Consider the following 27,196-nt stretch of genomic DNA (forward strand, 5'->3'; position numbering starts at 1 on the left):
ACACAACTCCATTACTTGAGTAAAAGTAAAAGTACTATTGGTTAAATATTACTCCATTACAAGTGAAAGTTGTAAAGATAGATTTTTACTTAAGTAAAAGTACAGAAGTACTCACTTCTAAAAGTACTTAAAGGGTTAGTTCACCCAAAAATGTAAATTGTGTCATTAATGACTGAGCCTCATGTGGTTGGACACCCGTCAGACCTCCGTTCATCTTCAGACACAAATGAACGGGTCTGACGGGACACTCTGAAGCTTCATGATGCCGTGTTTTGAAATCGTCATCACTATATAAGTCGTTATTTAGGGTTTTTTGCGCACAGAAACTATTCTCGTCTTCATAAAGTTATTGTAGAGCCGCTGTAGTGAGATGGACTTTGTAACTTTAGTCTTTAGTGTCTTTTAAGGGTCTTGAGAGTGTAAAGTTGAGCCAATGGAGGCCTTTCAGAGCATCAGATTTACACTAAAATATCTTCATTTGTGTCTGAAGATGAACGGAGGTCTGACGGGTGTCCAACCACATGAGGCTCAGGCATTAATGACAGAAATTTACAGTTTTGGCTGAACTAACCCTTGAAGTAAAAGTACAGAAGTACTTGCTTTTAAAAGTACTTAACCCATTTAATCCCAAATTTTTCCCAGACACAAAAATATCCAAATCATGTGTCATTAGTATCCCTTTGAAACAATCAATCATAATTTTTGGAAATTTTCATGGAAAAGTGTGTGAAAAAGTGTGTTTTATGATCGGTCACAATTGTGACCGGTGGGATACTGTGTTGTATCAACCATTGGACAGACTGAATAGGTCTATTTGACCTGTGCAGTGTGTTTGTGAGTGTGTTTCTGTCTCTCTCTGTGTGTGTGTGTGTGTGTGTGTGTGTGTGTGTGTGTGTGTGTGTGTGTGTGTGTGTGTGTGTGTGTGTGTGTGTGTGTGTGTGTGTGTGTGTGTGTGTGTGTGTGTGTGTGTGTGTGTGTGTGTGTGTGTGTGTGTGTGTGTGTGTGTGTGTGTGTGTGTGTGTGTGTGTGTGGACTGGTAATCCCTACGTTATGGGGACAAAATGTCCCCACAAAGATGGCAATATCCGAAATCCTCGTCCTTGTGGGGACATTTTTAGGTCCACATGAGGAAAACATCTTAGAAATCAGACTGTGATGTTTTTTGTAAATGTAAAAATGCAGAATGTCTCCTGTGATGGGTAGGTTTAGGGGCAGTGTGTGTGTGTGTGTGTGTGTGTGTGTGTGTGTGTGTGTGTGTGTGTGTGTGTGTGTGATGGGTAGGTTTAGGGGCAGGGGCAGTGTGTGTGTGTGTGTGTGTGTGTGATGGGTAGGTTTAGGGGCAGGGGCAGTGTGTGTGTGTGATGGGTAGGTTTAGGGGCAGGGGCAGTGTGTGTGTGTGTGATGGGTAGGTTTAGGGGCAGTGTGTGTGTGTGTGTGTGTGTGTGTGTGTGTGTGTGATGGGTAGGTTTAGGGGCAGGGGCAGTGTGTGTGTGTGTGTGTGTGTGTTTCTGTGTGTGTGTCTGTGTAAAATTAGGTAGAAAGTTAGATAGCAGCAGAAAGTAAGGTAGAACAGCCTATGTGTATTAGCATGTAGATACAATGGGTGACATGTTTGTGAGTTCTATGACCACATTAAACAAAGTTGAGTAATTGCAAATGCATATATCAATACTAGACACCTTAAACATGATGTGTACCAAAAATCTATGTTCCATCCTTATGTTAACATACTTTACTAATCTTTTCTTTGGGAGCTTTCTTGCTGCCATCCTCTTCTCTTGACGCAAACAGGAAGTAAACAGCTCTGGTCATGTGACAATTTACAGTAAACATGCAACACTGCACATATTTCATTGAGACCCTTTATAATTTCAATATCTGCTGGAAATGCATTGATAGATCATTCAGTAACATTTTTATAGCCTTAGAAATGAAACATTTTTTTACGGTCACTATTGTGACCGGTGGGAAAAAGTAAAAGTAAACGCATTATTTTATTATTGTTGCATTGTTGTATGAATGCACAGTTCCATCATGGGGGTTTAAGCCAGTCATGCTAGCAGACCTCATTTAAATACTTGCTTAAAAGTTACAAAGCTCTTATCAAAGTCAAAATCATACTAGAAAAGAAAGGTTTCTACATTGTTTTTATTTGATAGGATTATGTAAAACAGTTCTGAAAGGACTTCAGTTAACATTATTAGCTCAACTACGCTTTTGCATGCTAACTAACATCATTGTGGAACGTTAGCTATGCGTTAGCGCTGTAACTTGACGGGTAAATCTATAAAAATCATTTGACCAATCATACTTCAGTGTTCATTTTGACAGCTAATTTTGATTTAGTTTTGGTCCTAGTCTTTTGACTATAACATTTTAGGCATCTGACTTGTTTTAGTTTTAATTGACTATAGTAAGATTTGAGTAGATTCAATAGACTAAACTTCAGCTCTGGCGTCTGAGAGGCAGCTTTCTGTGCACTTTCAGACTTATCCACGTCTGCTCTTCTGAATCTGATCTTTTAAGTATGATTATGTTTGTGTGCAATGAGTCTGGGAACTGCCGCCGTCTATTTTGCCATCAATTGATTAGTGTTCAAAAAATACTTGTAAATCATTGAACTTCATGTGATCCTACAAGAGTGATTACTGATAGGCTGCCTGCAAAAAAAAAAAAAAAAAAAAAAACGATTCATGTTTTAAAGAAGAAAACAAATCATCCACTGACTTTCAAAACGGCTACGACTTTCTACTTCGAGGGCCTTGATAGAAATGTAGTGGAGTAAAAAGTACGATATTTGTCTTTCAAATGTAGTAAAGTAGGGGAGAGCAGGGACGAAAGTACCATTTTTCAGAAAATCGTAACTTTAAAAGATAATGTTTTAGACTGAGATATATTTTTGCTGTGGCCAATAACTCACAAGTGTGGTCGATCAATAGCAGGTGGTATTTTGTACAAATGTAGAACGACTACAGTATAATTTCACTTTGAACATAAGCTGCACATTGTTAATTTTGACCCCATCAGGTGGGACGAAAGTAACACAACAATACAAGCTAGATTTTTTGGTGCTACTCTTGCTTTTATTAAACATACCTGACTATGACCTTGTTAATATGTAACTGCAAACATATTTTGTCCTTTATCTTTGCAAAAAAAATATTAAATTACATTTTCATTTTATATGTTAAAGTTCATCAAATGTTTCAAATGTAATATGACAGTACAAACTTGAATTGTTTAGAATATTTTTTATTTGCAATGTCAATCTATTTGATACGTTTTTTCTTCAACAGTATGAACAATATAAAAATTAAATTAAATTAAATGTGCATAATATTCATTATATATATAATAGCGGGACAAAAGTAACAAGTGTTACTTTCGTCCCGACAGGAAGTCCTGACATTTAAACACGATTTACTTTTATACTGAAAAACTGTGAAAAGACAAACCTTCAGGGTGTGTAACAGCACTAAATAACCCGTAGATTGATCATTACTGTGACACAAGAAACAAGAAACACAACTTGTAATTAGAAAAAAAGTACCGCTTCATTCATTTACTTGCCGTACTTGAAAACTGCATTTCGGACCAAACCGCGGGAAACGATGGCGGAATCACGTGATATTTGGCAGATCCGTCAAGGGTTGTGTGTTGAACCTGCTCTCAGAGCTTGAAATGCAAATGTATTCAGGGCTCGGAGAAAATCGCGTTGTTACTTTCGCCCCGGTTCTCCCCTAAGTCATAAGTTTCCAGAAAAAATACTACTCAAGAAAAGTACAGATACTCAAAAAGTGTACTTAAGTACAGTACTCTAGTAAATGTCCTCAGTTACTGTCCACCTCTGGTGTTATCTTATGAGCCACAATGGGTTACTATATTTTCTGTTAGGGTTACCTTATTTTACAGTAAACCCCTAAATACAAACATTACATGCACTAAACTACACTAAAATGTTAAAGGTTTGAATACAGAACAGAAACCAGTAGTTAATGCGTTTATTTGGAATAATGTGGATATGACTGTTATTACATTTACAACTTTACTATACAAATGTACCAAAAAAAGTTAAAGTGAAGCTCCTGACAAACTTAATTTGACAAAACTTGTATTGATAATACACTCTAAGATAATGTATTTCACACACAAATCAAAGAAAGAACAGAGCTGTCCTCTATCATCGCTCTCCCAACGGCCCTTTGAGAACGACTAAACTAATTAATCGACCACTTTTTTATTCCCTTTTTTACAGTTAAAGCCGCTTGATCTAGATGAAATGCAGACAAAAACAGATCGACAAACGCTAACTCTACAATAATTAAGAATTAAGTGTGAAACCATCAGGAACCCTTTAGTCTCAGGACCAACCATTTTCCAGAACTGAAACCTTAACCTGGAGTCTCCAGAAGTGCAAGATGTCAGGATCTCAGAGACTTACATTAGCTAAAGAATCCTAAAAAATGACCCCCACTTCATAATAATCATTCCTTTTGGGAGTTTGATGGAGTTTGACCTTACACAAATTAATAAATGACTGCCATTGTGGGATTTATATCGTATATCGTTATAAATTATAAGAAAAGAAGAATGTTATTATTGTGCAGTTTAGGGCGTGGCAAATGCTGAATAAAGTGTGTTTTTATCGTGTGCCTTTTTTCTCTTGATACTTTTATATGGCAGAAAATTTGGTAAAATTGTGTTGGCATTTTTAGATTTTGATTGGATTGAAGTCACATTGTGTTAAAGTGTCAAAATAACAATAACAATGATAAATACAGTCAATAATAATGATTTAATGGTTTATCACTTTCCACCAATAGGTGGCACAGTTACGAAACAGATGTTGTGTTGTCAGAATAAGGGAACAATGACACATGCAAAGTTTGGTGTCAATATATCATTGCAGAGATATAGCCTAAGTTAGAACCACATGGTGGCGCTGTCTCAACCTCTTAAGTACCTTAAAGGCATGGTGCTGATGACACATACCGAGTTTTGTAATGATACAACTATTCATTCGTAAAGTTTTATATCATAATACTGCATTGTAGTCAATGGGAATTTCATGTTTTGTTCTATTATAGCGCCACCAAGAGGCTCAATCCCATCATTATTTGTTGTATTTGTCCTCGGAGTGAGCCCATACATGTGTGTGTCAATTTTGGTGAAAATATCTCGTTTCGTTTTGGGGTTAAAGACATTTATATGAAAAAATGCGTAAAAAATCCCTGACACCTGACTTTGATTGGATTTTACTGCCCCTTACTATCAATATTTTGACATTTGGGCATTAGCGTTTCGCTATCGACCTATGTTTCTGAACTTCTGACGCTGGTTTCGTCTCGAACGTTTTTTAAGCGCTAAATTACAATGCTGCACAAACCATATGCCGAAACCAGGCAAGTCTGGTATCGTTGGACTCGACAACAATTCAGGAGACAATAAGTCAACCAACCACACCCAAAGTTAAAAGCGTTTGAAAAAACAATTCTCCACTAGGTGGCGAAACTTCTCAGGCTTCTTCAGGGCGTTGTGCTGATGACCCATACCGAGTTTCGTAACAATCCGTTCATGTGTTCATAAAACACAGCATTTTAGCTCATAATTCAAAATAGCCGACAATCAAAATGGCAGATATGGTAAAATTGGATATCAGACGACTCGGCATGACGTCCCATGACGCCCCACTTTTATGATTTTTAGACAAACGGTTCAGAAGTTATACGCAAATATAGCCATTTTTCATATCTCCGGAGCAGTAGGTGGCGCTGCGCCGAAACGCTGCATGTTGCCTCAGGTCATGCTTGTGATGAGATGTACCAAGCTTGATCTGAATACGATAAAGCGTTGCGGAGATCAGTGGCGCAAAAAGTGGGTATGTGCTATATGCGGTGCAGTACCTTGGGGGCGCCAAAGATTTTTTGTTGTTGGTATTTTCTATATGTAGCTGCTGTTGTGCGTTTCTAAATAATTTCTGTATTTCCTCAATATTATATAACATTTTAGAGGACTAACAGGCTAGAGTAGGCGCCCTCATAAGACCCATAATCGAATTTTGGATAATAATGGAATATCGCGAGTGGGCCGTATGGCAAGCCAAAGTGTTCATATACGCTTGGGCGGGCGTCTGATTGCGCATTGACACGTCAAAAGTGTGCGATTTGACAGCAAAATGCGCGTTCTTGATGCATGATTTACCACAAAAACGTGCGTTCTTATAAGGTGCGCTTTCAAGGAAAACGCGTGTTTCCGATGCAGGTTTTTATATCAAAGCGCACGTCCTCGGCGCATGATTTGCTATTTAAAAAACCGACGCGCGTTTTCCGTGACCCGAGAGCGCACGTTAAAGCTACACTGTGTAACTTTTTTAGTTTATTCTTAGCTAAAAACACTTAGTTATATCAAAAATATATGTGCTCATTAATGTATATTTACTTCTTTCAAGTAATAAAGTATTCTTGTAAGTTTATAATATGCCATTGTAAACACATACGGGTGAGGGTTCGAATGCCGGTCGCCATGTTGCCCCTCCATCTTGAAAGTACATTAGCCAAAGAGGGACATTCCCGTAAATTCAAGCTTCGCCTTTGGCGTTTTAACACTCGATGGCACCGTGACGAATGTGGACGAGGTCGAACTGGAAGCCATGTTAATCTTGGACTAAATCGGCCACCGTAGGAGTTAAAACGAAATCGGAATTGAGAGGAAGAGAAACTAAAATTTACTGGATGGTCATATACAAGTTCACCACTAGATGGGGGAAAATATCACACAGTGGAGCTTTAAGAGCGCGCGCTTATATGGTATACTTTGTTTGAATCTATATTTGTTGGAAAAATCGCATTATCGCATTTTGCAATTGTGCTGATATCAGCTACTCTGGAAAATAGCACTCTCTCTCGTATGATATTGCTTAACTCATAATTTCCTCTTTAATTACTTTCAAACAAATGTTTATTTTTTGTTTGTTATTAGCCTATTAATAACCGTTTGTTATTGGGGGGGACAAAATTGTTGCTGAATACCCCTCTGTCACTGGGTAGTTGCGCCCCTGGCTAAAGTGCATTTTCGCGACCGCTACGTAAAATTAGTTTGCTTGTCGTTTGCGAACGGTTGTACGGATAAACTTGAATTCCTTAACTTTTTATCGGCCTGGTCTGAAGATGATCTGGTTTAATTTTCATGAAAATCAGAGCAACGGCCTAGGAGGAGTTTGAAAAAGTAGGTTTTTCGGTTAATTTCAAAATAGCGGTGCTTGGCCCCTAATTATTTCAAGGGTGCATATTTGTGTACTATCTAGCCATGTTAATCAACCTTTGGAATTGATCGTGTTTGCGCTTTTCTTTTTGGTAAAATGAATTAGACTGCTGAGTAGCCCATTTTCAACCCAGGCCAGGATGACCAAACTTAGTGTATTTACTCGTTGCCCCAAAATTAGCAAATCTTTGGGAGATATCACTTAACATTTATTTAACCAGAGCAAAAGTACATTTCCTACTTAAGTTCATTTGTCATCTGTTTTTTGTGTTTATTTAAAATAAGCCAAATCTGATATTATTGTAATCTTATATTAGTTCTTTAAGAGTGTATATGTTGTTTAAAGCTGATCTCACAGCAGAAGACACGAGCAATGTTGTCACAATGAGAAATATTATATTATATTCTATACTTTTATGAATTATATTGAGAAACCGTGATGAAAAGATGAATAATGGCTGAGAGTCAATGTTCAGAAGTTATTATTATTATTAGGGGCCAAGCACCGAAGGTGCTAATAACCGAAGGTGCTAATTAATAATTATTAAAAATAATACTTTTTTTTTCAAACCGCTAGTCCGATCGAGACGAAACCAGCGTCAGAAGTTCAGAAACATCGGTCGATAGCGAAACGCTAATGCCCAAATGTCCAAATATTGATAGTAAGGGGGAGTAAAATCCAATCAAAGTCAGGTGTCAGGGATTTTTTATGTGTTTTTTCATATATATGTCTATAACTCCAAAACGAAACAAGATATTTTCACCAAAATTGACACACACATGTATGGGCTCACTCCGAGGACACATACAAAAAATGGTGTGATTGAACCTCTTGGTGGCGCTATAATAGAACAAAACATGAATTTCCCATAGACTACAATGCATTGTTAAGCCTTTTTGCCTAAAATCATCTTAAAATGCCTTTAATAGCTCATTGTTGCAGTTGGTCTAACCCTCCCAGACATGTTGGCATGTCTTGTCTTCTTATTTGCGCTTGGCCCCAGTATTGCTGCTTGCAGATATATTTATTATTATATTTTAACTATCCTGTCTGTTAGTTGTCAAACTCAAAAAAAAATGTTCTCAGGGATGTTATTTTGATTATGTGTGAATGTCCGGCAGGGATTGGCGGAGCAGAACTGGTATGTTGGTCCTGTTGGTCGCGTGGAGGCCGAACACGCTCTTCATCTGGTCAACCGGGTAACAACACAGCCATAATAACTGTATAATAACTGTATAATTACAGTATAATAACTATAATAACTGTATAATAGTATAATAACAGTATAATAACTGTACAATAACTGTACAATAACTATAATAACAGTATAATAACTGTATAATAACTGTACAATAACTGTACAATAACAGTATAATAACTATAATAACAGTATAATAACTGTACAATAACTGTACAATAACAGTATAATAACTGTACAATAACAGTATAATAACTGTACAATAACTGTATAATAACAGGATAATAACAGTATAATAACTGTGTAATAACTGTACAATAACTGTACAATAACAGTATAATAACTATAATAACAGTATAATAACTGTACAATAACTGTACAATAACTGTATAATAACAGTATAATAACAGGATAATAACAGTATAATAACTGTATAATAACAGTATAATAACTGTATAATAACAGGATAACAGTATAATAACTGTGTAATAACTGTATAATAACTGAAAAGTGTCTTTTGCTGGATTGTGTGTATAGACTCTGAGCAGAATCAGCTTTTGTCCACAGGAAGGAGCTTTTCTAGTGCGCGACTGCTCTAAGAACACTACCCATGAGCCCTTGGTCCTCGCCGTGTTTTACGACAGAAGAGTTTTTAACATTCAGATCCGCTTCAGCGAGGACATCAGCAAATACACACTGGGAACGGGACTCAGAACCAACGACGTGAGTATCTGCCGAACGCACTGTTAAAGGATTAGTTCACTTTATCATAAACTTGTGCTGATAGTTTCCTCACCCCATCTCATCCAAGATGTCCATGTCTTTCTTTCTGCAGTCGGAAAGAAATGAACCCTCTGGTGCTCTTCGGTCATTTCTGACCGGAAAATGTTCTGTTTTGAAATTCTTAAAATCACAGCTTCATCGGAATGATATGAAACTTGGTTACTTTTATGGCATTAGGGTATGTAAACACACAAAAATTAGGTCATGATTCGAGCATGCTAAGTGGTTGTAAAAAAAAGTTTACCTTTCATTATCTTCGGTCACAAATAACCGACCATAGAAAATGAATGGCTGCAAAAATTTCACCGAATATTTGTGTGTACTATCTATAAATCGACCACGATGCTGAAAAAAAGTAATCAAGAGTGTGACATTGACACTCACACTCAAAATTATTATTATTATTATTATTATAATCATATTGCATAAACTAACAGTTTAAAACACTATTTATAACAAAAAAATATCTAAAACTTTATAATAAATGGTCTTTGAGACTTTTTAAATATATATGTAAATCCATTTAAAAAAATCATTAAATGTGTTCAAAACAGAACTAGTGAATTCTCAAGCCTCTCCATTGAGACCTCGTGGTTACACACATGGTTGCATGACTTCTTAAATAATTCCAAAAGAGGCGCTAATCTGCCTTCAAAAAAAATTTATTTGGAAGGCCTAGACTTTATTTTAACCAGAAATACTGTTTAAAAAAAAAAAAAGTTTTATTTTCAATGGCAAAAATAGACCATAATTATTGCATAAATATTAATAAGTACCATCAAATCATCTCAAAATACAAAAGAAAATAGAAAAATATTGTTGAAGAAAAGTAAATTACATTTATTTTACTGGGGTGGAGGAAGTTTATTTTTAGGTGTCCGGTCACTTATGACCGGGAAGATGACCAGAGAAACCCCTAAACGAAGAACAGCTGAGGGTTAAGGTTTTGGATGAAAACATTCCAGGATTGTTCTCCATATAATGGACTTCAATGGGCTCCAAATGGTTCAAGGTCCAAATGACAGTTTCAGTGCAGCTTTAAACGACACCACATGATGAATAAGGGTCTGATCTAGCCAAACCATCGGTTATTAAAAAAATTATAAAAAAAGTTTAAGTTTTATAAGCATAAATGCTCGCCTTGCTCTGTTCTGTGATGCGCATTCGTGACGTCACGTAATATGCAATTACACTCCAAAAAAATTTTACGTCTTAACATAAGATTTATGTATTTTAATTGCATATAAATTTTCCATACATTTGGATTACATAATAAACTTAATGTGATTCATATATGTAAGTCATACATAAATGTACCAGGTAAGATTTATGTAATTGTATTGATAAACTGAATGTGATTCATATATACCAGTTATATGTGAATGAACCAGGTAAGATTTATGTAAAAGTGCACAAAAAACGCCCATGTTAATTAACACTTCCTAGTGTTCATGTGTCTGCTCACTACTGGGTTAAAGTACCATTGAAGCAGTGTTAAAGTCAATAAGAGTGATTATTGAGAATTAATGATGAACACCTGATGATAATGAGCAGAATCACTGAAGGAAAGAGAAACACAAGAACTTGGACCTTGAAACGTTGGTTCCCATTGAAGTCCATTATATGGAGAAAAATCCTGGACTGTTTTCATCCAAAACCTTCATTTCTTTTCGACTGAAGAAAGAAAGACATGGACATCTTGGATGACATGAGGGTGAGTAAATTATCAGCAAAAGTTGATTTAAAAGTGATCTAATCCTGTAAGGCCCTTTCACACCGGACGAGTTACGGAAAAGCGAATATTTCGTGTGCGAATAGTTCGCGTCAAAACCATTCACATCAGCCACGACGTCTTGCTCTAGCTTTATCATGGCCGGAAGATAAAGATACTTCTGAATGTCCGTGTGTAGGCCTGTCGCAATATATCGATATACGTACGTGACCTCAAGCATTTTTTGTGATGCAATATATCGCCCATTATGTTTACATGATAATGAACGTCACCAACATTTTACTCGATTGTGCGTCATCTTGTGTGTTTTCCGTGACGGAGGCGAAAGTGGCAATTCCTTCCCGTGTTAATTTTGACAGCAAATTTTGATTTAGTTTTAGTCATTTAGTCTTTTGACTAAAATGCCATTTAGTTTTAGTCATATTGTAGTCGCCTGAATTGTTTTTAGTTTTAGTTTAGTTTTAGTTAAATTAGGATTATATTTTCAGTGGCGTAAAATAGTCTTAAAATGACAATAATATCGTTTATCGCAATTATTTCTGGGACGATATATCGCGAAACAAAAAGTAGTTATCGTGACAGGCCTATCCGTGGGGCAATTCGAGGAGTTCCTAGCTTAGCACAAAGACTGGAGGTAAACGGCTCCAGGTAGACTAGCTTAGCGCAAAGACTGGAGGTAAATGGCCTAGCTTAGCACAAAGACTGGAGGTAAACGGCTCCAGGTAGACTAGCTTAGCACAAAGACTGGAGGTAAACGGCTCCAGGTAGACTAGCTTAGCACAAAGACTGGAGGTAAACGGCTCCAGGTAGACTAGCTTAGCACAAAGACTGGAGGTAAACGGCTCCAGGTAGACTAGCTTAGCACAAAGACTGGAGGTAAACGGCTCCAGGTAGACTAGCTTAGCACAAAGACTGGAGGTAAACGGCTCCAGGTAGACTAGCTTAGCACAAAGACTGGAGGTAAACGGCTCCAGGTAGACTAGCTTAGCACAAAGACTGGAGGTAAACGGCTCCAGGTAGACTAGCTTAGCACAAAGACTGGAGGCTGGAGGTAAACGGCCTAGCTTAGCACAAAGACAGGAGGTAAACGGCCTAGCTTAGCACAAAGACAGGAGGTAAACAGCTCCAGATAGCCTAGCTTAGCACAAAGACAGGAGGTAAACAGCTCCAGATAGCCTAGCTTAGCACAAAGACTGGAGGCTGGAGGTAAACGGCCTAGCTTAGCACAAAGACAGGAGGTAAACGGCCTAGCTTAGCACAAAGACAGGAGGTAAACGGCCTAGCTTAGCACAAAGACTGGAGGCTGGAGGTAAACGGCCTAGCTTAGCACAAAGACAGGAGGTAAACAGCTCCAGGTAGACTAGCTTAGCACAAAGACTGGAGGTAAACGGCCTAGCTTAGCACAAAGACAGGAGGTAAACGGCTCCAGGTAGACTAGCTTAGCACAAAGACTAAAGGCTGGAGGTAAACAGCCTAGCTTAGCACAAAGACTGGAGGTAAACGGCCTAGCTTAGCACAAAGACTGGAGGTAAACGGCCTAGCTTAGCACAAAGACTGGAGGCTGGAGGTAAACGGCCTAGCTTAGCACAAAGACAGGAGGTAAACAGCTCCAGGTAGACTAGCTTAGCACAAAGACTGGAGGTAAACGGCCTAGCTTAGCACAAAGACTGGAGGTAAACGGCCTAGCTTAGCACAAAGACAGGAGGTAAACGGCTCCAGGTAGACTAGCTTAGCACAAAGACTGGAGGTAAACGGCCTAGCTTAGCACAAAGACAGGAGGTAAACTGCCTAGCTTAGCACAAAGACTAAAGGCTGGAGGTAAACAGCCTAGCTTAGCACAAAGACAGGAGGTAAACTGCCTAGCTTAACAAAATAAGCATAGTTTTTTTCTGCAGCACATTCGCATTCGGTGTGGAAGCATTCATTACACAAACAGCTGCTCAAAAAAATAAAACCATCGCACAAATTTTCCACGCGTCAAAATGGCGTCCAGTGTGAAAGGACCTTTACGATTTGGGCGGTACGTCATCTCTCGCGTCTTGTGTCTTTCAGAGGTTCGATTCGGTCACTGACATCATCAAGTTCCACTCCATTTTCCCCATCGTTCTCATCGACGGACGCAAAACTTCAGCGGCGACCAATCAGAAGAGACAGTGTGTCCTGATGTACCCAATCACGAAGCAGGACCTGACGAAGCTGCTGGACTGAGAGCAAATACAAACTTACTGCAACTTCTACTGGACCCTTCACTTAAAGGAACACGCCGACCTTTTCCGACTTCATCTTATTCGCCGTATCCCCCAGAGTTAGAGAAGTCCATACACACCATTCTCATCTCCGTGCCATAACTCTGTCTGACACACACACCGCTAGCCTAGCTTAGCACAAAGACTGGAGGTAAACGGCTCCAGCTAGCCTAGCTTAGCACAAAGACTGGAGGTAAACGGCTCCTGGTAGACTAGCTTAGCACAAAGACTGGAGGCTGGAGGTAAACGGCCTAGCTTAGCACAAAGACAAGAGGTAAACTGCTCCAGATAGCCAAGCTTAGCACAAAGACTGGAGGTAAACGGCTCCAGCTAGCCTAGCTTAGCACAAAGACTGGAGGTAAACGGCCTAGCTTAGCACAAAGACAGGAGGCTGGAGGTAAACGGCCTAGCTTAGCACAAAGACTGGAGGTAAATGGCTCCAGGTAGACTAGCTTAGCACAAAGACGAGAGGTAAACGGCCTAGCTTAGCACAAAGACAGGAGGCTGGAGGTAAACGGCCTAGCTTAGCACAAAGACTAGAGGTAAACGGCCTAGCTTAGCACAAAGACTGGAGGCTGGAGGTAAACGGCCTAGCTTAGCACAAAGACAAGAGGTAAACTGCTCCAGATAGCCAAGCTTAGCACAAAGACTGGAGGTAAACGGCTCCAGCTAGCCTAGCTTAGCACAAAGACTGGAGGTAAACGGCCTAGCTTAGCACAAAGACAGGAGGCTGGAGGTAAACGGCCTAGCTTAGCACAAAGACTGGAGGTAAATGGCTCCAGGTAGACTAGCTTAGCACAAAGACGAGAGGTAAACGGCCTAGCTTAGCACAAAGACAGGAGGCTGGAGGTAAACGGCCTAGCTTAGCACAAAGACTAGAGGTAAACGGCCTAGCTTAGCACAAAGACTGGAGGCTGGAGGTAAACAGCTTAGCTTAGCACAAAGACAGGAGGTAAACAGCTCCAGGTAGACTAGCTTAGCACAAAGACTGGAGGTAAATGGCTCCAGCTAGCCAAGCTTAACACAAAGGCTGGAGGTAAACGGCTCCAGGTAGACTAGCTTAGCACAAAGACTGGAGGTAAACGGCTCCAGCTAGACTAGCTTAGCACAAAGACTGGAGGTAAATGGCCTAGCTTAGCACAAAGACTGGAGGTAAACGGCTCCAGCTAGCCTAGCTTAGCACAAAAGCTGGAGGTAAATGGGCCAGCTTAGCACAAAGACTGGAGGTAAATGGCTCCAGCTAGCCTAGCTTTGCACAAAGAGTGGAGGTAAACGGCTCCAGCTAGCCTAGCTTAGCACAAAGACTGGAGGTAAATGGCTCCAGCTAGCCTACTGCTCAATAAGTAACAAAATAATGTTTTACAAAAAAAAAATTGTGATGCGTATAGTTACGTTGTGTACAAAGACCGACGGAAAATGAAAAGTTGTGATTTTCTAGGCCGATATGGCAGGAACTATACTCTCATTCCTGCGTAATAATCAAGGAACTTTGCAGTGGCGCAATGATATTACGCAGCGGCTGAAAATAGTCCCAGCGCTCTCTGTGTGAGCCGGTTGTCCCGTTGGTTATGTTGACTGAAGTTAGCCTATTTTCAGGCTCTGTGTGATAGCATTGCGCCGCTGCACTCATGGGGCGGCTCACAGCTCTTGATCATTACGCAGGAATGAGAGTATAGTTCCTGCCATATCGGCCTAGACAATCACAACTTCTCATTTTCCGTCGGTCTTAGTACACGATGAGTAACTATACACATCACAACATGTAAACAGGAGAATGTCACTTATTGAGTAGTAGGCTAGCTGGAGCCATTTACCTCCAGTCTTTGTGCTAAGCTAGGCTAGCTGGAGCCGTTTACCTCCAGTCTTTGTGCTAAGCTAGGCTAGCTGGAGCCGTTTACCTCTTGTCTTTGTGCTAAGCTAGTCTACCTGGAGCTGTTTACCTCCTGTCTTTGTGCTAAGCTAAGCCGTTTACCTCCAGCCTCAAGTCTTTGTGCTAAGCTAGGCCGTTTACCTCTTGTCATTGTGCTAAGCTAGGCTAGCTGGAGCCATTTACTTTCAGTCTTTGTGCTAAGCTAGGCGGAGCCGTTTACCTACAGTCTTTGTGCTAAGCTAGGCTAGCGGTGGGTGCGTCAGAGTTATGGCATTGGAGATAAGAATGGTGTGTATGGACTTCTCTAACTCTGGGGGATACGGGGAATATAAGTCCCAAAAAGACAACAAGACCCCTTGTTGAGAGCTCAAGGGACACATGCATAAATGTAAATTAAGGACGAAAGTCTCACAAACAAAAGAAGCATGCTTACTGCACTAAATGACACAATGCTTGCATTTTAATGGGGGATAAAACAGTCATTTTAAATATGACGACTGATTTTCTTTACTAAATGATGTTGACCATCTGAATTAAACTCTTTAGCATCAGTAGGGGCGCTCTAACCCCAAATACCCCAGACCTTTACATATTCTTCAGTTATTGATAAACTGTTGATTTAGTTACCTAGAACAAAACAGAAAATCATTAACTCTTTCCCGGCCACTCACCTCGCACTGTTCATACAATGCTCTTGTTTTTGTTTCAAGGACATTTGTGATTAATTTACTTCTATACATCATGTGCAAAAAACCTCATTGTGTAATAACATGACTCTGTGTGTTGAATATCTGAAGGGTTAAACCTGTATATCTGCTGGATCTGACAATCCCACTTGCACTGAAAATGCATTTATATGACATTTTAAAAAGACAAAAGACTGCTTTATTGCGACTGATAGAGTGTTTGGCTGAATGCAGACGCACACACAAACTGTTTTTGCATATGCTTTTAATCCATTTCAGTTTTTGATTTAATCACACTTTACACTTTTTAGTCCTTAATGAATAATTTAAAAATAGATATTACGCTTCTGAAGCCTTGAACAACATACAGCACATGACATAAAAACTCATGACATTCTCAGTTTCTTCTTTAAAAACAAAAACAAGACGCCCTAAAATGCAACAGTTCAGCTGTAACTTTACATAACTTCACCAGTAATAAAAGCAAACGGACAGTTAAGTTTACTGGTTTGATCATTTGAGGTAGATTTAAAAAGTTAAAGAAGTTAAGCACAAGACTTTAATGAGCGTACATTTTACAGGAGGAACAATCTACGCAATGCATTGAAATACTGAAGACAATAAATACGCAAACTTTTTCTGAATTAGTTTGCGAAAACACTTTAACTGTACGTCATAGGTTTGGATTTCAGCCTCAGATCAATTAGCATATTTAAGAAGCTTTTATAAACGCACAGAAGAAAACATTACAGGTGTGCATCTTCAGACAAAACAATAACACTGATAGATTTTAGTCTAGCTGTCATTAATTCCTCATGTCGACCCGTCAGAACTTCGTTCATCTTCAGACACAAATGAAATCCCAGAGCTCATCCATAGATAGAAATGTAATGAACACTTTCAAGGCCCACAAAGGAGTAAAGACATCGATAAAATAGTCCATGTGTCTCCAGTGGTTCAACATTAATGTTATGAAGCCATAAAAATAACAACTTTAACCTCTTCTTGTCTGTGTCAGACTCTTCTGCTGTTGGCGTAGTAAACACAGTACAGAGCTTCCGGGTTCTACGTCAGAACGCCGGCTCATTATTGGCTATAGTGTTTACTACGCCAACAGCAAAAGAGTCCGACACAGATTCAAGTTGTTATTTTTAGCACAAAATGTATTCTCATGGCTTCATAACATTAAGGTTGAACCACTGGAGACACATGGACTATTTTATCAATGTTTTTACTAGGGCTGCGCAATATATCGAAATGATCAAAATATCGCAAATGAACATATCGCAAGATTAAAAAGTTTGTCGCGACAAACTTTAAGTTGGCTTGGAAAAGCCGGACCAGAAAGTTTGAAATAGTTAAAAAAGTTTCAAGTTTGAAATAGTTTGAAGTTTTAAGTTTGAATTTAGTAGTTTAGACCTGCTATGCGGTTGCTAGGGTACTCAGGCTGGTTGCACGATTAGCATGTTGCTTGCATAATGGTAACACAATTAGCATGTTGCTAGCACGATGCTAACACAATTAGCCATTCAGGACAATTGGGTCACATTCTGCCATTGAGATGACTTGGAAAAAGTAGTGAATTCACCCTATTGAGACTACAAGCTAGCTAAAGCCGGCACATTGAGCTTATTCGCCGTATTTTAAAACAATCCATGTCAGCCATTTGACGCAAATTAGGGCTGCGCAATATATCGAAATTATCGAAATATCGCAAATGTACATGCATATCGCAAGCGTACGCAATATCTGAATCATTTTAATATGCTACTTCAACATTGTGAAAAGTGTATGTTTTAGGTTGACGCATATAGACTGGGCACACGACTGTTACTTATGTGACTTGCTTGACGTTATTAAAAGTGTTATTAAATGCAATAACTTGCGAAAAACAACTCCTTGCAATCTCGCACTGTCTGACACACACACCGAAACGTGCGCACAAGGCGTTCTTTTTTCCGTGTCTTGTTACACACTCGAACTGTCAAATACACACACAGTTATGTCTTGATGACTATTCATGTAAACACAAATCGGTTATGCTTTAAGTGAACGATATCAGTTGGGGAAATAAATAAATTTTACATACTTAAAGCAATATTGTATCGCATATCACTTTATTTAACAAGGATATCGCATTTTTTTTCAATATTGCACAGCGCTAACGCGAATTCACTTCTGTTGTGAAGCGAATGAAGCGAGTAAACGCAAAATGTTCAAGCGTCCAATTTCGCGTGATTTATTCGTGAATTAATGACTTTGTTTGGGTGAGCGAACCCTTTAAGCCTAGTCTGTGAAACCGTGGGATCGTGTTCAAACCAAACATCACCCACGGCACACAAATCACAGCAGAAAAGATCACATCAACACTGATGCCTACGTGTTCACAAAATCGCTGTAAAGCGACAAGAAATGAACATCTGTGAAACTCCAAACATATGACGTATACAGACGTGACTTAAGCTTGAAATGAGCCTGTACAATCATGACAAATCAACACACAACATCCTAAAACAGACATTAGTGTTGTTTAAAAAATATCTCGATTATGACATCTACATGTTGGCAGAGTTCAGTTTTACAGTTCTAAGAAAAAGCGTCTATATGAAGGGGTTTGTCATTGCAGCTGTCATGTGGGACAGGGGTAAGTAATGCTGGAAAAGAAAATCATTCCCAACTAGATGTAACTAGTGTAGCTCAAACATGGATGAAATGTTTATCAGTGTATAAATACCAACGTCCAGGGAGTTTTATTTACAATTAAACACAGGGTCGGGTTTCTCTAAAATTGCACTATTATAAAAATCTAATACAAGGGTGAAATATCACGAAGGGTTTTCACGAGAACTGTTTGTCCGAGAGTCCATTGAGAATCAACTCGACCACCTGATACTTCTCTCCGTGAACTTTCTTGAGTTTCATCTTGAGGGAAGGCTGTTTCCGCACAGGTTGCTCGCGCTCATGATCAACCGAGCGAATCCACTTATAGTTCTCCAGTGTTTGGATGCCGACATTGACTGATTGAACTAAAGGATTGGGATGGTTCAGAACCACGACCGGCTGGTTCGGACCAGGAAGCTTGACTCGCTGATCCACTCTCAGAGGAGTTAGCCTCAGTTCTCGATGACCTTCGGATGGGAAACGGGGAAGGCCCATCTCAACCGATGATGACGACCGGCGTTTTTTGGCTTTTCTCTTTTCTTTTTTATGCTTTTTACGTGCCGGCGAGTCTTGGTGCTTCTCTTGACTTTCTCGAAAGTCTCTCTTTAGTATCAGCTTGATGGCCACGGCCTGACCACCGGACGCGTTCTGCTCGCTTAATGTACAGCAGAGAACCGGCCGTGCCGTCAAACTCTCCTCTCGTGGCGGCTCTGGAAGCTTCTTGGACGGTTCCAACACAGAACTCGGGATCCTGACCAAAGCTACTTTGGGATACATGAGGGAAGCACAGTGTGGTTGGCTATCCAAGTTCCCTCCAGACTCGTGTTCAAAATGTCCCATGTCTTGATGTGAAATGTCATCTTTGTCTGATGGGATGATGCCCTGGTTTGGCGTTACCAGATTTGGATCTTGTTTTAAATGACTTGCAGCTGGTGTTTGCACTTGTCCAAGAGTCTTAGAGCCTTCAGTATTCTCATCCTCGGTCTTAGTTTCTTTGAGGCACAAAGAAGCGTCTTTATCTTTCTCCTCAGGTTCCTCCTCCTTTTTAATCAGAAAACTATAGACTAGCGATTGCCTAGCACTTCCCACGTCGTCCTTTGGCTCCTTGATTGGTGTAGGTGTAGGACATAGAGAGAAAACCGATGAGATCACGGGAAGGCCTTCAGAACTCAATTCTGGACCCTCGAGGGTGGCGATATCATGGGCTGCTGCCAAACGCTTGACCCCTGGATCTTTGGTCTTCAGGTTGAGCTTGTTTCTTGCTGAAGAACACTGTGGTTTGTGTCCTGTCTTCTGGACATCAATGGACGCTGAAGGCTGCTGCTGTTTGACCTTGTGAGATGTTGAAGATGTAGAAGGGCTGACTGGACACCCTTTTGCAGCGGCATCGACTTGACATTTAAAAGACAATTTGCCTCCAGTAGTGACCCCCGGTGAAGGCCTTTCCTCGGTGCTCCTTTGGTCTTGCGGGATTCCATTCGGCGGGATCAACCTTAGCTCCAACTCCCGAGTCCCATTGACATTTTTCACCTCAACCAATTCCACCAAACACCCAGCAGGAATATTGATCTCCTCAGGACAGGACACTGTCAAAGGCTTGTTGTGTTGAATTGGCTGGTTCAAAGGTGCCAACAGTTCCACTTGGACACTGGATAACGGACTTGATGTCTCCGCTGAAGGTACTCTGGAGTTTGGCTTTGCCTGATTGCTCTTTTCTGAGTGCGGCTGATTTCTGATTGGAACAGTGGGATTTGTACTCGTCTTCAGCGTCGTAGCACCAATCCCTGTTGTGGACTGACTAGCCCTCTGATCCATGTGGACATTCCTCTTGGACAATGGCATGTTAAGCAGGGGTCTGAGCGGGATGGTCGTTTCAACAGGCGGTCGGACCTTGACTCTGGGAAAGGTTTTCGGATGCACGGCCTTTTCAGGAACCCTTGGGCTTTGCCGTAGCGGTGCTGTAGAACTAAGCTGGACTCTTGAGAATGTGACTTTCGGAATAAGCTTTTCCGACATTTTACTAGCCTTACTTTGACCATCGGCACAGAGCAGAGAGTTTGATAGGTTGCCGTTTTCCTCCCGTGATCGTAGAACCACTTGCGGTGCGTTGCCTAATGAGTGACTTGTGCTCGAAGTGCAACTGGGAATTGCATTGGGGAACTGTGTCTTAGAAACCGGAACAATGGTTGATATATTGGTGGTGCATGCCGTTGGCATACTGAAGGTAACACGGGCACGATTACTGCTAGTTTGGGTCGCTGCTCTCCCAATAGTAGATGATTTGTTGACTCTGGGTTGACTTCCACTTGGGTGTTCGACTTGGGAATTGGGAATTGGGTCATTCCCTTCAGCCCAACCTGACATCCCGGGAGTTTCAGGGACCGCTGGGGTGGACAGAGCGAAATCGGTTATGAAGCCTTCCTCAGCATTTCTCTTGTGTATGCGAAGAATATGCTTCACCATGTAATCTCTCCGCACCGCTCCATACGAGCAGAAGCTACACCTGTACGGGTATGAGCCAGTATGCGAGACGATGTGTTTCTGAGACTCTGTTTTAGAATAGGAGACATAGGGGCAGAGAGCACAAGAGAAAGTCACCTCTTTATGATGGGACACGTGCCTCTCAAACAGTTCAGTGTCCTTTGTTGAAAATCGACATTTTGCACAGCACAGGCGATCAATGTCTTTTTTAGGTATAGCACTCTCCTTGCTGCTCATAAATGACATGAAACTTTGTTGTGAGCGCATGTTCAACACATCAGGTTAACAATTAACACGGGCCAAATATGAGAGCAAACATAAGCAATCCACACTGGCTGTTTCTTTACCAGCAAAGATCCATTCCTTTAGGCTGAGAAGGTTGAAGGTATGCTGTTGATTTGTACCTGCACAATGGGGGGAAAAAACAGTGTTTTAGTCTTTCATTGGTTATTTTGTACAACAACACTTCTACAGAGATCTAACGCACTGATATACTCAAGGCCAAGTTATTTTTCTTTGCTTGCTTAGGGGTAAAAAGAAGCTCAATATATCGAGCGATATGTTTGCATGGGTTCTGCAATTTGGTACTCCAGTCAAGTAACATTTATTTATACAATACATTGCTTAAAGCAATCTACTGCAGCGGTCTTGAACTGATGATGCAAGAGTCCAGCACTCTGTAAAGTCTCCTCCAGCACATCCCAAAGACTTTCAATGAATTTAAGGTCTGGCCAATTCATGCATGGAAGTGGTTCTTCATGCTCCCTCCCAACATTTGAATCTTGGTTTTGTCATCCTGGAATACGACCATGATGTTTCTTTGAAAAGCTACACACTCAACCAAACAGGGTTAGAAGAACTGTTGCCAAACATATAACATGCTAGAAACATCATAATCACTGCAATAATGATCCAGATCAATCATAGATTAAGCATTTGCCTATTTAAATCCGAACCGGGCAGTGTAGTTTTAGGTATTAATGACTTTTCCGGGTTCTACATCAGAACGCCGGCTTTGTATTGGCCAGCTCCTGCGTCAGCGTGTATGCGTCGGCCAATGGTAAGCCGGCGTTCTGCCGTAGAACTCGTAAGTAGTGCTGCACTGTTTACACTACGCCAACAGCGTAAGAGTCAGACACAGACTAGAAGAAATTATTGAATAAAGTCGTTATTAGCAGGGCAGGTGCACCTATTGTTAATTGTTGGCGTTCCTATTCTTCTTCTTCTTCTTCTTCTTCCGCTCTTGAATCTATGGCAGCCCATAGAATCGCTAGCGGGAAAGTTGTGAAATTTGGCACACAGATAGAGGACAGTCTGAAATGTCACTATGGCAAATTTGGAGTCTCTAACTCAATCCCTCTAGCGCCACCACCCGTCCAAAGTTGCACTCATGTTTATGCTAATTCCTTGGCTCAAGATGATTCGATTGCACATGATTGCATGTGATGTCATTTTCTGTAGTGAAAAATGTTCAGCCCAAAAAAAATACTTTTTATGATTTATACGGAATTTGAACCAGATCATCTTCAGACCATGCCGGCAAAACATTATGGAATTCAAGTTGATTTGACTAACCGTTCTAGCCACATGCCGAGTCGAATGATATCCAATTTTCCAATATCAGCCATTTTGGGCGTCGGCCATTTTGTTTTTTTGTTTTTTATTACGTATTTTATGAACGCATTTGCGTATCGTTATGAAACTCAGTGTGGGTCATCGGCACATTGCCTTGGGTCATGCCGAGAACATGCCTGAGATACCAATTCTGACATATTTGGCAAAACTTCTTGTCCGCCATTTTGCGTTTTATTTCAAAACCTACTTTTTTTTAACTGCTCCTAGATCAGGGGTCAGCAAGTAAGTTTGGCATCGGGCCAAAAAAAAAAAAGTGCCACTAGATGGCAGGCCAGAACATAGTCAAATGATAATTTAAGAAATTAATTGATGAACCAGATCATCTTCAGACCATGCCGACAAAAAAGGAATTCAAGTTGATTTGTCTGACCGTTCTAACCGCTTGCCGAGTCGAATGATATCTAATATCAGCCATTTTGGGCATCTGCCATTTTGATTTTTTGTTGTAAAATTACGTATTTTATGAACGCATTAGCGTATTGTTACGAAACTCGGTATTGGTCGCCGGCACATTGCCTTGGGTCATGCCGAGAACATAGATACCAATTTTGACATATTTTGCAAAACTTCCTGTCCGCCATTTTGCGTTTTATTTCCTTATTTTGTTTTATTTCCTCTTTCCATATTGTGAATAATAAATGCGTATCATTTTAATTTGCTTGTTACACAATGGAGCCTAACTTATTGTAATAATTATTTGACGTAGCCTGCTTTTACACTCAGAATTATTCCTTGAAATCCTCACGTACTAAAATACATTTTTTATTGTTCGCGTGCTGGAGGTACGCGATTACGTGTGCAGAGTGATGTTAGCATTTAAGCTAGCCGGTGAGAGAAAATGGCACTATCAAAGAGTCTAAAGAAGAAAGTCCACAGCGAAAATGTTTTTTTCATCCCACACATTTCATGACGGCTATTTTATTTTACGAGACGTGAATTAAACGTTTCGCGCAAGACATTTACATGTTAAGTCATTGCAAAGACATGAATAGACATTCTGCGGCGCGATTCAAGCGAATGACACAGCACAAATTGAGAGTTTGACGCGTGATTCGCGCGAGTTGAAAAATCTGAACTTTGGCGGATATTCGCGCCGCGTTAACCAATCAGGAGCTTGCTCTAGTAGCGACAACAATGAGGACCGAATCATATGTGGATCCCCGGAGCTGTGCGATACATCTTCATACTTTATAGAAACCGGAATAAAAATGATCTTGGAAGAAAGTGAGTGAGGAGGTCGGACAGTCTGGTGAGTTGTAAAAAATGCTCTTTACTCAATTTGAGCTCTACATATTGAGACTACAAGCTAGCTAAAGCCGGCAAACTGAGTTTATTCGCCGTATTTTAAACAATCATGTCCGCCATTTCTCAACGAGACGAGCCGCTGGCAGAAGCCCCGCCCATGAGGCGAACTCACGTCTGTTGTGAAGCGAATGTCACGCGCGAGTAAACGCAAAATGTTCAAGCGTCCAAATACACGCAATTTATTCACGTCTGGTGTGAATAGCGGGCGAAGGGTCAGGCTACTATTGCTGGAGCTGTCCTTGACCATTTGTACGATTTTCCCCAAAAATCGAATCGTACCGACAAAAAGTTATGGATTTTGTGTCGATAGATGAAACCGTTGCAACAAAGTTGATCCATGATGCCAAAATTACTCTTTGTGATGCTTTGGCATATCAACACCAAACATCAATTTGGTCACAGCGCCACCCATTGGTCGAAAGTGATACAACAGCGTTAGGGTGCGTTCACACTTGTAGTTCGGTTTGTTTGGTCCGGAACAAAAAACAAAAACAAAACATATAGTCCAGGTCGCACCCTAAAGAGACTTTTCATTTTTGGGTGCACTGTCCCTTTAATCTAGAGTCAATGCAATGAAGGTTTTCATATTTGTTTATTTTTTTTGGTTCACAATTTTAGTATAAATTTGCTGAGCAGTACTGCCTAAACGAATGAATATTCAAAGCTGTTCACCAATTTTAACCCTCTGGTGCTCTTCAGTCATTTCTGACCGGAAAATGTTCTGTTTTTTTGATATTATAAAAATCACAGCTTCATCAGAATGATATGAAACTTGGTGACTTTTCTAGCATTAGGGATGTAAACACAGAAAAAATGATTCGAGCATGCTAATTGGTCGTTAAAAAAAAAAAGTAGTGCTCATTGTCTTCGGTCATCAATGAGCGACCATAGGAAATGAATGGGAAATCGGCCAAAACACAAAAATTCTCTGAATATTTGTGTGTATAATCTACAAATCGGCCACAATGCTGAAAAAAAGTACACAGCAGTGAAGGAGTGACACTCTAACACATCAAGAGTGTGATATTGACACATCCACACACACACACAACTATGAAAAACTCAACCTATTAACCACATATTGAATTTTTTTAAATCACAGCTTCATCGTAATGATATATGAAACTTGGTGACTTTTCTAGCATTAGGGATGTAAACACAAAAAAATTCCAAAAAAGTGCTCTTTGGTCAAAAATGAAACCATAGGAAATGAATGGGAAATCTGCAAAAACATAAAAATTCACAGAAAAAAAAATCACAATTTCTAAAAAAAAAAAATTTAAACTTTATAATAAATAGGGCTGTCAAAAGATTAATCGCATCCAAAATAAAAGTTTGTGTTTACATAATATATGTGTGTGTACTCTGTTAATTATTATTTATATATAAATACACACACACAAGCATTTATATATTTAAGAAAAAAATGTTATTTTATATATAAAACATTTAAATTATATAAATGTATATACAGTATATACATGCAAATATTTCTTAAATATATACATGAATGTGTGTGTATTTATATATAAATAATAATTAACAGAGTACACACACATATATTATGTAAACACAAACTTTTATTTTGGATGCGATTAATCGCGATTAATCTTTTGACAGCCCTAATAATAAATAGTCTTTGAGATTTTTAAAATATATATTCAAATCCATCACAAAAAAAAATCATTAAATGTGTTCAAAAGAGAGCTAGTGAATTCTCAAGCCTCTATTATACCTAAATTATATATATATATATATATATATATATATATATATATATATATATATATATATATATTGAAGGCCTATTATATAATTTTCGATGGCAAAAATAGACCATAATTATTGCATAAATATTAAAAAATACCACCAAATCATCTCAAAATACAAAATTAAAAAGAAAAAATATTATTGAAGGAAAATAAATTGCATTGGTTTTACTGGAGAGGAGGAAGTTTAATTTTTTAGGTGTTCGGTCAATTATGACCAATGTGACCCCTAAACCAAGAGCACCAGAGGGTAATAATTTTATAAAATCCAGTGTGATTAATATCATTAATATCTGTAAAATCAGATGAATGAATAATTGCATATAGAGTGATAATTATCTCACTGCAGTCAATGAAACCACAAACACATCTGCAACTTACAAACTGTGATGCAATAAATCACTTAGTGTTTATAGTTGGATGTGTAATTTCTCAACACACACTAACGCACATTAAATATGGCAAATATTGGGGAAAGAAAGCCGGGAGAACTAACGCAGTGCATTTTATGATGCATTAAAAAATTGCGTATATTCATAAATGCGTCTAAATGAGCATCATATGCGTCTGCGGATGCTAGGAGAAGAAGAAGAAGAGAAGAAGAAGAGAAGAAGAGAAGGAGGAGACTCGTGGAAAACAGCACACATGAAGCCATCATTTCCCCAAAGGGAAACATAAACACAACGAGCGTTCGCGCATTTCTTGCGTGCTTAAGTGTTGCGTGTGCCCGTCAGGAGCCGAGCCCCGCACGCGGCCGCTATGACGCGCGTGCACCGACGATGCGTTAAAACACTGACCTTGCGTTAAAACTCTCATCCTCTTCTTAAAAGTGCGACTGGTGCGTTAAATGCGTCCGTTGATCAACATTTTCTCGCCTGCGTCGCGTGCATTGTTTGCTTTTTCCACCGCTGTGAGCGCGCAGATTGTGATGTGGGTGCGGGTGCACGGGCTGAGCACGTGATGCGACGCGCTGCTCTGATTGGCTGCTGGCTGCAGTAGAGCTCTACAGCTCACGCGGGCACCCGCATTTCTGACTGCGCAGCACAAGCATTTCTCTGAAAAACACGTGTTAACTCTCACGCTGATTAGCGAGAGAACACTGACCTGAGAGCAGTTTGTCCTGTCAGGTTTAGTCAGAAGAAGCTGAAGTTGTCCGACTTCTCCTTCGGCATGACATCATCCAAGATGGCGCTCACGTGTTTACAGGGGAAAAAAGACAGATGTGTGACCGTTTGAATCCACACGTATTCCAGTTTACAGAACAAACTTGAGATCTTCTGATGGTTATCACTCACTTATCAGTGCACATGTATGTTTATTATTCATGTTTCTCGTCTTTAAAGGGACAGTTCACCCAAAAATGAATTTTCTCACCCTCAAGTCATCCGAGGTGTGTCTGACATTCTTCTCTCAGACGAACACAATTAGAGTTGTATTACAAAAGCTGGCTAATCCAAGCTTTATAATGGCAGTGAAGTGTTGCCTTGTTTATGAAGTCCATAAAAGTGCATCTATCCATCGATGTGGTGCAGTTATATGATGGACAGATGCACTTTTATGATGGATAGA

At 39.8% G+C, this 27,196-nt stretch overlaps 2 protein-coding genes across 5 annotated transcripts in view; one reads left to right on the forward strand and one right to left on the reverse strand.

Annotated features, from left to right (window-relative positions):
* The window catches only part of clnk (cytokine dependent hematopoietic cell linker), a 53,496-nt gene extending 40,112 nt beyond the window's left edge, over positions 1-13,384 (forward strand). For both annotated transcript variants that reach the window (XM_079839871.1, XM_079839870.1), the window contains 3 exons: positions 8,383-8,460; positions 9,027-9,182; positions 13,027-13,384. In XM_079839871.1, the coding sequence (XP_079695997.1) occupies positions 8,383-8,460; positions 9,027-9,182; positions 13,027-13,182 (390 nt within the window). In that variant the 3' untranslated portion in view covers positions 13,183-13,384. The remainder of the gene's footprint in view (positions 1-8,382; positions 8,461-9,026; positions 9,183-13,026) is intronic.
* A 3,323-nt stretch (positions 13,385-16,707) lies between these two features.
* On the reverse strand, positions 16,708-26,842 carry znf518b (zinc finger protein 518B). 3 transcript variants are annotated; one of them, XM_079839873.1, is made up of 2 exons: positions 26,732-26,842; positions 16,708-21,322 (listed from the first exon to the last, which is right to left on the reverse strand). In XM_079839873.1, exon 2 carries the CDS (start codon positions 21,183-21,185, stop codon positions 18,615-18,617), a length of 2,571 nt encoding a protein of 856 aa, XP_079695999.1. In that variant the 5' UTR covers positions 21,186-21,322; positions 26,732-26,842; the 3' UTR covers positions 16,708-18,614. The 3 variants fall into 3 exon arrangements, with proteins under 3 accessions (XP_079695999.1, XP_079695998.1, XP_079696000.1); XM_079839872.1 differs by lacking the exon at positions 26,732-26,842 and adding an exon at positions 26,425-26,563; XM_079839874.1 differs by lacking the exon at positions 26,732-26,842 and adding an exon at positions 24,006-24,608 and having other exon boundaries at positions 16,708-21,571.
* Positions 26,843-27,196: the final 354 nt, after the last annotated feature.

The sequence above is a fragment of the Gobio gobio genome, assembly GCF_949357685.1.
Source record: "Gobio gobio genome assembly, chromosome: 16".
Taxonomy (NCBI): Eukaryota; Metazoa; Chordata; class Actinopteri; order Cypriniformes; family Gobionidae; genus Gobio; species Gobio gobio.

Excerpts from the sequence above, each read along its gene's own strand:
- znf518b (XM_079839873.1), bottom strand. The coding sequence starts at position 21,185 with ATGCGCTCACAACAAAGTTTCATGTCATTTATGAGCAGCAAGGAGAGT.